We start from the raw sequence: 10418 nt of genomic DNA, 5'->3' as shown, positions 1-10418 counted from the left end.
AACTGGGGATGTGCTCTTCAAACAAACCTGGCGAGTCTGGAGCCACCCTGCCCTCGCGACCTGTTGCGCGGCACAGGGCTCCGCTGGCTCTGGGCCGGGTCTGGCGTGGCGGCGAATGGGTGCCCCCGGCCGGGAAGCCCCAGCCGGCACCGCTGCCCCGGTCCTCCCGGGTCGGACCTCCAGGACGCCAACCTCAGGGCATCTGGACTCCCGCGGTCTTTGGAAGTGGCCCCGCCGCCGCACCGGCCCAGCCGCTGGGCCTCCGGGGTCTTCTGGCCGCTGTGGGGTGGGAAAGGGTCGAGCTAACGTCTGGCTACTATAACCTCAGAGCGCGAGGGCAGGGGAGAGGCGGGGAGGGAGACACCCCGGAGCTGCGCCCCACCCGCTCGGGGCCTATATTTGCACGTTTTTATAGCAAGTAGTGGTGGTTTATGGATGCGCGTGATCCAGACCCGCAATGGTGATCCAGATCCCCCGTCAGTACCTCCATTCAAAGGTCCTCCCGGCTCTGCCTCTTCGGCGAAGAGGAGTTAGCAACCCAGGAGGACGAATTTGCAGCAAGCGCGCCCCTCACCGGCCCCCGGCTCCGCAGAGCGCAGGCTGTGGGGGAGGGAGGGCGCCGGTCAGCGCCGGGAGGGCCCCGGATACGAGCCCTGGGCTCAAAAAACCCAGTGAGACTCGGCCCTGGACGATTTTAAACCGCCCACCGCCGTCCCGGGTTCCTTTCAGCGCAATTTGAAGTTCCTATTGCCTCTTGAAATCCACTTTCGGTACCTCCCTCCGAACAATTACCGCTGACCCCAGAAAGTGCTCTGTCTGCCTCACCCAACCTTTTGGAGACAGAAAACTGGGGAAAAGTGGAGCTCCCGAGAGGCAATCCCTGCGAAGGGGCTTAAGAAACAAGGACACAGACTTTGGTGGCCCCCTGTGTGCACAAAAGAAAGGAGAAAGTTTTCCTCTTGACAAATGGAATCATTTTATATAAAACCAGGTTGAGCAGGGCTCCATTCTCAACAGCACCTCCTTTGTACTATGAATGCACGTGGGGCGCTATCCCCCTTGGGAGGGGGTGGGGGTGCCCAGAATTTTTCGGATGCCTCCAGAGGCCTCTCTTAGCTGCTTCCAGGTCGACCAAGCCTTTTGACATTGGGCCCAGCCCAAAGCTGCCTGCTTTCCCACTTGTGAGTGAATTTTTAAAGGGCCAACTTGCAGACGATTGAGCAGCTATTCTTTGCCCCCCCTTCCCAAACTTGCCTTCTGAGTTTGCCTTAATTAGGGGGCTAGGAAGGGGTGTTGGGAGCCCGAGTTCACGTAAAATCTGTCAAAGGAGTTGGGGGAAGGGAGATCGGAGAGAGAGAGAGGTGGGTGGAGAACTCCAGTGCAGGAAAAATTCAAAAATCGTAAAAGGAAAAGGGGGAACTTGAAGCCTAGAAGTCATTGTTTCCTTTATTTCAAAGGGAAAAACCTGCCCGATTCTCATCCTTTTGATTGATTAAGGCCCTGAATACCTCGCAGTCTCAGAGTGACAGTCCCTGAATAGACTCGCGCGCATAAAGCGCAGTGCAGAGCCCGGGGCTGGCACTGGGGGTGTAAAGGAGGCGAGTTTGCTGGCACTTACCAAGTTATAAATAAAAGGCCATGCACAATGGTACCTTCTCTGAGGACAGACAGTCTTTACAACACTCCTGGCGTCATATCCTGCTGGGGACACTTCAGCTCCTAGCCAAGACTCCGCTCCTTTTATTTTTCCAGCAGTTTAGCCTGAATACCATAATAAATTCCTGAGAACAAACGCTGCAGCCGGGCAAAACCTGAACGTATAGACGCAGTTCTGCCTGCGTGTTGGGAATCTATACATTGAGATTTAGAGCTGGGGCTTTGCAGACCGGGTTTTTCAATCAAGAAGAGGAGACCCTTTTCTTCTCCTCCCCTCCCCAGCCGTCCAGTAGCAGTCCTGCGGCCTCCTCCCCACCTCTGCTGGGCTGCACAGTACCCCCGCCCCACCCCCTCCGGTGAAGACAAAAGAACCGGTCAGCACAGCCTGGACTCCTGGGAGAACCCCTGAACAAGCCTAGGCCAAGGGGCGTTGACCAGAGGAAGGGAGGCCACGCATGTCTGGGGGTTCCCAGTGCCTTCTCATGGAACTGAGCGACCTCCAGTGGCAGCAAGCCAAGTAAAGTGTGCGTGCGTGTGTGTGTGTGTGTGTGTGTGAGAGAGAGAGAGAGAGAGCCCCACAGGCAGAAAACACAGACATACTCACCCAGAGAGAAATAGAGTCAGAGAGAGACACACAGAGATACTCAGAGAGACAAAGAGACAGAACTAGCCAAGGAGAGAAACACATAGAGTGACAGAGCCGGAAAGAGAGGGACCCCTCCCTACTCGCAGCAGCTGTCACCTCCCTCAGGCGCTCTCTCCCAATTTCTACGAGTCCATCCTTCTCTCCTGGGGAAGGCGCGCAGCGCGGGTCCCTTTGGGGCCGGCCGAGGTCTCGGCACCGCCGGGGATGGGAAGAGAAAGTGGCCGCTGTCGCCCAATCAGCGCGTGTCTCCGCCACCCGGGACGGTCTCCCCGTCGGCCAATCGCAGCTCAGGGCTCTTGACCAAGCTTTGGGTGAAAGAACTAATAAAGGCTCAAGAGCCTGGATCCCCGCACTCGCTGTCACGACAGGAAGAGACTCCGGCCGGCCGTGCTCCGGGCCCCACCCCCTTCCCTGGCTCGTCGCTGCGCCGAGACCCCTCCCCAGCGTCCCAGGCGCGGGGCCACTCGCCCAGATTCCCAGTAAACTTTCCCACCCTGGGCTCGAGATCCTGGACTCCGGGGCTTCCCGGCCTGGTTCCTCCTCGAGCCTCTCCCTGGACTAGAAGCGAGCAGCCCCCTTCCCCACGGCCCTCCCTCCGTCTCCAGCCTCTTTGGGGAGGGGGCTCTCCGCGCGCCGGGGGAGTGCCCGAGGGTGACCAGCGCCTCGCTCGCCTTCCTATCTCGCCTGTGCCTGCATATCATTTCCAAACGAAGCTGCCCGCAGGATGACCACGCTGGCCGGAGCTGTGCCCAGGATGATGCGGCCGGGGCCGGGACAGAACTATCCGCGCAGCGGGTTCCCGCTGGAAGGTAAGCGAGGGCCTCCGCAGCGCGCGGGTCCGGGGCTGGGCCCGGGCTGCTCCCTCTACTGTGGTCTCTGCAGGCTCCTTGAGCGATCCAGGAACCCCCTTCCCTGGGCACCCCACCCCGGGACGGAACCGTTGGGGCGACATCCGCACCCGATTGCCTCTCTGTAAACGGAGCGCGGTTCTCTCCGAAAGCCCGTTCCGAGCTTGGCGGCCAGGCCTGCGCCAGGCGCGTCCACTTTGCCCGGCTGTTTTGGAAAAGCCTTGGTGCCGAGGGGATGGACGGGCTTCCGAGCACCAGAAGGCAACTTCTCCGTATTTTGTTCACTTCAAAGGCGCCTCAGAATTGTCCTGGCTTTGCCCATATTTGCTAAGCTCTTGTCAAGTTCCTGGAAAATTGTCTTGCTTATGCACAGTTGTGGCGGCCAGGCCCTGCGTCCTCCCTCGCGCTTGCGATGTTTAGTATTAATTATTTATTGAGTTTCGCTCTCCTTCAGCGGCATCTTGAAGTTTCCATAAGCCGTTTGGGAAACTGACAAAGTCAGCTGGAAGGTTCTGGGAATTCCGGGGACACAGGAAGTTTTGCAAGCCCTAGTCCTTCTGACAGTTTGAGAGGCTGGGGCGCCCCAGCGGGGATGCGGGTCGGGTGGCTCCTGCCTTCCGACCTCGGTCCAGAGTAGAATGTAACACCCAGGGCATGGCTGGAGGCAAGGGGGGCCTGCGAGCAGATCTGGTTTGCCCCTGTCCCCAGATGTAACAGGTGACACGCCTGCCACCTGCAGCCTCCTTTTGGGACCCTCTTTGATCCTTGGCTACTGCGTTCTTAGCTGGAAATCCCAAAGGCTCTGAGCGCCTTCAAGTCCCTTGGGAAGGGAGCAGGCCTACTTGGACAGGGTTTGGTGCGAGCAGAGTTCCAGACGGCTGAAGCCGGGGTGAACTGTCTGCCAGGAGCCTGTTTCTTGAACAAGATACACTTTGTGCCAGCCACAGGGTCACCCGGTTCCCCAGAGCTGCCACTTCTCCTGGGCGGAAAGGGAAGACGGTTTCTCTGGGACAAGTTATTTGCCCTGGTTGTTCCTTCCACACAAGATTATGTGGCCCTGAATTGCTAATAGTTTGAACAAACGTGATTGAAAAGGGACCTGGGGCTGGAAGCTGGATGGGAGCCGTTTCATTGCTGAGACTGTAACATTCGGATTGCCCCAAAGAGCGGGAAGTTAGAGGCTCATCCTCCCGGGTGGCCGCTCCCAATTCCCCTGAAATGACTTTCCCTTTGCCTCTCTTTTCACCTTCTGCCCCCAGTGTCCACCCCCCTCGGCCAGGGCCGAGTCAACCAGCTGGGCGGTGTGTTTATCAACGGCAGGCCGCTGCCCAACCATATCCGCCACAAGATCGTGGAGATGGCCCACCACGGGATCCGGCCCTGCGTCATCTCCCGCCAGTTGCGCGTGTCCCACGGCTGCGTCTCTAAGATCCTGTGCAGGTACCAGGAGACTGGCTCCATCCGGCCGGGTGCCATTGGCGGCAGCAAACCCAAGGTGAGCAGGCGCCGGCTCCGGAGGCCTCTGGGCCTGCGGTCTCCCGGTTAGGGAAGAGCAGGCTGGGGACAAGGGGTGCCCTCTGGGACTTTCCAAGAAGTTATTGTCTGGGGAGGAGTGTGTGTGTGTGTGTGTGTGTGTGTGTGTGTGGTGTAAGGTGTGGGGGGACTTAGTTGCTGCCTAAGCCGAGATTCCTTGATAAACACTAGCAGCGGCTCTCAACTTGTGGGTCGCGACCCCTTTGGCGGTCGAACGACCCTTTCACAGGGGTCACCTAAGACCATCCTGCACATCAGATATTTACATTATGATTCATAACAGTAGCAACATTACAGTGATGAAGTAGCAACGAAAATAATTTTATGGTTGGGGGTCACAACATGAGGAACTGTATTTAAAGGGCCAGAAGGTTGAGAACCACTGCAAGGGAAAACGCCAGCCCTTGTGTAAAGGAAATGTAGCATTTTTAAATACCCTGAATCTCATAATTCCTCAACACATTATTTTGACAGGCAACCGCCAAACTGTCCGTGTCCACTTGTTGCTGGTTTCTTCCTCAGGCATCTCCCCAGCTCCCACCCACTGCACTGCCCTTCCCCAAACTAATCTTAGGAGCCTCTGCTTTCTTCACGGTTGCTTTCCCAGCTCCAGTCCCCAGTCTCTTCCAGCCCAAATTGTCTTCAAGGAGTCAAAAGCTGAGTGATGTGTTTTCATTGTAGTGAGCCCATGATTTGGCTTTTAAAAAGCAGTTTGGTGCTATCCTCAAATGAGTCTGGTTCCCTTTAAAAAAAGAAAAGAGGGAGAGTCTTACTGGCGAGGGCTGAGTGGAGGGGGTTGCAACAGGGCTACCTTTTGGATGTGAGGAAAATGCAATACAGTTTTCTAGTTGCCACAGGGCAACACCAAAAGGAGAGTTCTGGTAAACTTAAGACTTCTGAACACCCTCCTCTTCTCCTGCCTCCTCAGGGCCCCTTACAACCTTCCTAAGAATCTCTGGAAATGCTTTTAATTGGAAAAAAAAAATAAAAGCCAGTTTCTCCAATTATGCTCATTTGTTATTTGCTCTAATTCTTGAAAACCTAGATGCTCACCTTCTGCATTTCACTCTGCTCTTCACTTTAGCTAAAATCTGGCGCTCCTTTGGAGAAGGGAAAGTTGCGGGTCTGGTTTGATTTCTCTGCTCCTCTTTCAAGCATTTCTTTTTGTTTAGTTTCATTTTCGTGTTGGTGTTGTACAGGGAATTGCCTTTCTGGATTCCCAGGGCGCAGAAACGGCACACCTCTTTTTCATTTATCCTAATTGTCCGAGCTTAGCTGGGGAGGAGGAGGGTACCCAGGGTGCTTTGGGGTGGGATGACTTTCTGGCAGGCCCTTCCTAAGGGTCCACTGCCAGAGAGAGCTGGGACCCCGCTGCTAACAAGGGAGCCCTGCCCAGGGGGCCAGCGGACTGGGCCGCAACACCTGCCTGCCTGTTCTCTTAAAGCAGGTGACGACGCCTGACGTGGAGAAGAAAATTGAGGAATACAAGCGAGAGAACCCGGGCATGTTCAGCTGGGAAATCCGAGACAAATTACTCAAGGACGCGGTCTGTGACCGAAACACCGTGCCCTCAGGTACCAGGCCCGCTCGCGTCCCCCTGCGGCGCCGTCACCAGTCGCTCTTTCCCCGGGCGAGTCATTTAAGCTATAATCACCTCCAGGGTCGACCTGGGCCATCGGGAGGGGGCTCCTCCCTGAGGCCCTGAAATATTTAGGAACCACCGTTTTATGGAGGGAGCGCTGAGCCGCTGGTCCTGAGGTTGAGACCAACAACCCAGGGGGCTCCCCAAAGAGGATTTTTGTCGGGAAAACAGGGCAGGAAACGCGAGGCGGAGGCCAAGCATTTATTAATATTGATGTTCTCTTTTAAAGAGAAACAAATGTTTTGGTAACCCCCGTGGAAGGGAGATGGGGCCGGGCCGCGGAGGCTTCGCGGGGTGCGGGAGGCGGGGAGCCTCGCATCGGGCCTGCGGCGGCCCCGGGGGTCCCCTGGAGCCCCGGGTGGCGGAGGGCGCAGGGAGGCCAGCGCCGCCGGAGCGCCAGGGCGCGCGGGAAAGTTTGTTTTTAATTAAAAGGAAACTCCCTCCCTCCCCCTTCCCCCGGCGAGACCGAGATGTTTCAGAGCACGGATTTGTTTACCACACTGGAATCTGGAAAAAATAAATGCGGGGAGAGCGCATTTTCTTTTGATTTTTACAATAGGAAACGGTTCTGCAGTTGAAATTGAAACCCTTTATAGTCTAAAAAAAGTTGAATTGCAGGGGAAGGGTCCGCTGCTGTTCTGCCTCCCTGACCGGGAACCGCGGGCCCGCCCAGTGCCTGCAGGTGGTGGTGGTGGGGTGCAGGGTGGGCTGCGGGAGACTTCTCTCAGATTGGAGGCCTGGACCCGTCCATGGAGTCCAGAAGGGAAACGTTTCCTGCTGGGAGCGAGGGGCAGAAAGCGGCGGCTCGCGGCCCTTGCTCGGAGGTGCAAGCTTCCCAGGCTCCAATCTCCCTTTTCCTAGATGGGGGGTGGCACGCGCGCGGGGGGGGGGTGTCGAATGGGAGGCTGAGAGGTGGTAGAAGAAGGTGGAGGCCCCAGGAACCAGGAGGAGAGAGAAGTTGGCTTTACCAGGCAGCGGATCCAGGGCGCGGACTGGGGGTGGGGGCTCCGTGCCGCCCAGCCCAGCACCAACTCAGTGGTCTGCGCTCCCCCCTCCTCCCGCCCCCAGTGAGTTCCATCAGCCGCATCTTGAGGAGTAAATTCGGAAAAGGGGAGGAGGAGGAGGTCGACCTGGAGCGGAAAGAGGCAGAGGAGAGCGAGAAGAAGGCGAAACACAGCATCGACGGCATCCTGAGCGAGCGAGGTAAGTGGCGCGCCGAGGGCCTGCGCCGGGCGGCAGTCGCGCTCCGGAGCCGGGGGCCGGAAGGCGGCCCAGCTCCCGTGGGTGTCCAGGTCTCCTGGCTCCTGCCCACGCCACCCGGGTAAGAGCCTTCGAGTGAGGGACGCACTTGCAATCAAAACGAACATTTTCTCTTTTGCTTTCTCTATTTTACAAATCTTTCTTCCGCCTCCCCGCCAGCCCCGGCAGTCTATGACTATGAATTGCGTTTTAGGTGCGGGGCCACCCTCTTGCCTTTGGGCGCGGGACTGGGCGCCTCGGTGTGGTTGGGGACCGGGGAGGCAGTCTGTGATCCTCCGAGGTGGAAGGAACTTTTGCGCCCTCAGGAAAGGCCCTGCTGTCCAGAGTTTGTAACATCAGAGGAGGAAGGGAGAATGGAGAGGGAGACGGAGGGAGGAAAGGAGGGAGGGAGGGAGGGAGGGAGAGAGAGAGAGGTGGAGGGAGAGACTCAATACTTCGATAAGCAGTGAGCCCTGAAAGTTGCCCCTCGTCGGTTACCCTATAAATGTATATGTGTAAGCTGTCTGCTTTTTCTTGGTTTTACATTGGTTTTCAAATGCGATGGGGTTTGATGTGTGTGTGTGTGTTTGGGAAGTAAAACTGAGGGGATCTGGGCTTTGGACCCTAGTGCTGGCGCCACCTGTTCCTCCTTGGCTGCGAACTGGCAGCATCTAGAGAAAATCTCTCCCTCAGAAGCATGCGTGCAGCCTGCTCCCTTTCACATGCTGTGGGTCCTCTTCAGACTTGAAAGGTACCCACCTGCCCACTCCCAAAGGCAAGTCTACCCCCTGGAGCCGGACCAGGAAGGGGTGACTGCACAGAGAGGTCTCAGCAGATTTGCACCTCAGTAGTTTTGGCCTTGGGGATGGTTTTACCTCTTCAAATTTGAGACGGATCTGAGTCCCCACCCCCTCCCCTGGCATTCTCTTATCTGGGGCCTGGATTTTGTAAGGCCGAGTTTTGAGTTGCCCTAGAGGTCAGGCAACTCTTCAGGTGGGCTTGAAGCCATCACACAGAACTGGCTGGGTCCATGGCCCTCAGTCCGGTAGGAGTGTGGATGGTCCTTTCTTTGACCTTTCTGGCTCACCCCCTGGCAGACTGGTGGGCTTTATAAATCAATGCAAAATCTGTACTCAACCTCAAAAGGACACTTAGATTTAGATGCTCCGAGTCCAAATGGCTGCTTTCAGATGCTCTGGCACAAACAGGTGATCGAGAAAAATCACTGGAAGCCGTGGCAGGTTGCTTCCCTCCTTTTGAAGCAGGGCTCTCACACAGGCTCGGACTCGGTCTGAGCTTCTCTTTTGAGAGGGGTGCTTCCTTTTCAGTCTCTGAGAAGACATCTCAGCTTTCATTCCAGCCCAGATACAGCACAGAGGTGCTGGAGAGGGAAGACAGTGAGAAACCAGACACCCCAAACCCAATGGGCCCCTTCGGGCAGGGCAGTGGGGCCAGGAGCCCCGAGCATCCCTGAGGCTCCAGAAGGATTGGGGGGAGGCACAGCTTTGCTACTTGTTGCCGGAGGCACGGAGCGCGGCAGATCCGAGGCTCCCTTACAGCACAGGCAACCGAGGCCCAGGAGACAAAACGCCCCAAATGAGCTGGTCAAACATTTGTACAACTTTTCCAGCTTTTACAAAGAAGGCCTTCTCTACACAAGCTACACTTGGAGATGAACTTGGGAGACAAAGCCTGGAGAGTCCATTGAAACTCACACTTTAGCTCGGCCCAGACAAAGCTCCGGCTCGCAGCAGCTTGATGTGAACAAAGGAAGGCAACCTTTTTATAATTCAAGGAGAAAAGAAGAGAAAACAGCCCCACAAAGGGCGGCGAATAGACATTATGGGCTGGCAATGAGGGATGAATTATTCAATGAGCCCCAATAGCTGCTGCGCCAGGAAGTTTTATGGACTCTCCAGCGTGGAAAAAGTGGCCATTTCACCTACAAAATGTTTCCAGTCTTTTGGGCCGTCTAGCTGGATCGGGCTGCCATTCAAGGGCAATTGCTACCATTTTAAAAATCAGAGAATTCTCCCCAGCGGGGGTCACACCGTTGAAAACACACACACACACACACACACACACACACACACACACACACCTCGGGGGCTGAAGCCTAATTTAATTTGGGGTTGTCAAGGATGAAGCTGCGTCAGTCTCGCCAGTGCCTCTAGCTCCTTTTCCAGATGAACCCCGGAGGGCAAGAGGGGCCCAGAGAAAGGAGAGTGAAGTGTAGTTTGAAGGAAAGTTTAGAAACCTCAAAAAATTCTCTCTGTTGTTTGGGTATCAAACGTCACCGGTTGCCCCGCTTGTGAAATAGAAGGTATGTTGCTGAAGAGCTCTAAGCGCCCTGGCCAACAAGGGGCCTTTGGGTGTCCTGACCAGGGCGCTGTGCTCTCTGGAGGTTCCAGCTTCCTCGTGGGCCTGGAGGGTGCTGCTGCGACTGGCTTTCCAGGGGACATCTTTCCACTTGTCCGACACTAGGACACAGGGGAGAGGCACCCCGAAAGAGGTCAGAACCACCCTCGTTCCAGGGTCTTGCTCTTTCTCTTGCTCCTTTCACCTCCCCAACCCAACTTTTCCTTGCCCCCTCTCCCCCCCTAACCCAGGGACAGTGCAGTGTGCCGCCCAGGTGCGCTCCGGCCCTGATGCCCTTGCTGGGTCCATTCTTCCAACATCTTTGCGGGTGGAAGGGGAGGATTGGGCGACCAGGGCACACCCAACCCCACGGCTCAGCCCCTGGCTGGCACAGAGATCCGAGCTGGTGCTGCCTGAGGAGCCAAGCCCTGGTCGCAGCATCAGGGACTGTGGGTACGGCCCGCGCTGCGGCCACTCAATGGGCGCCTCTGTTCCT

General features: G+C 56.6%; 1 protein-coding gene across 1 annotated transcript in view; it reads left to right on the top strand.

Annotated features, from left to right (window-relative positions):
• The first annotated feature begins 2683 nt into the window (after positions 1-2683).
• LOC107181378 (paired box protein Pax-3-like) overlaps positions 2684-10418 on the top strand; it is a 45942-nt gene continuing 38207 nt past the window's right edge. Inside the window, exons 1-4 of the mRNA XM_015563693.1 lie at positions 2684-3111; positions 4410-4645; positions 6128-6257; positions 7394-7646. Of these exons, the coding sequence (XP_015419179.1) occupies positions 3027-3111; positions 4410-4645; positions 6128-6257; positions 7394-7646 (704 nt within the window). The 5' untranslated portion in view covers positions 2684-3026. The remainder of the gene's footprint in view (positions 3112-4409; positions 4646-6127; positions 6258-7393; positions 7647-10418) is intronic.

The sequence above is a fragment of the Myotis davidii genome, unplaced genomic scaffold, assembly GCF_000327345.1.
Source record: "Myotis davidii unplaced genomic scaffold, ASM32734v1 scaffold575, whole genome shotgun sequence".
NCBI classification, from domain to species: Eukaryota; Metazoa; Chordata; class Mammalia; order Chiroptera; family Vespertilionidae; genus Myotis; species Myotis davidii.
This window is presented reverse-complemented; position numbering and strand designations above follow the sequence as displayed.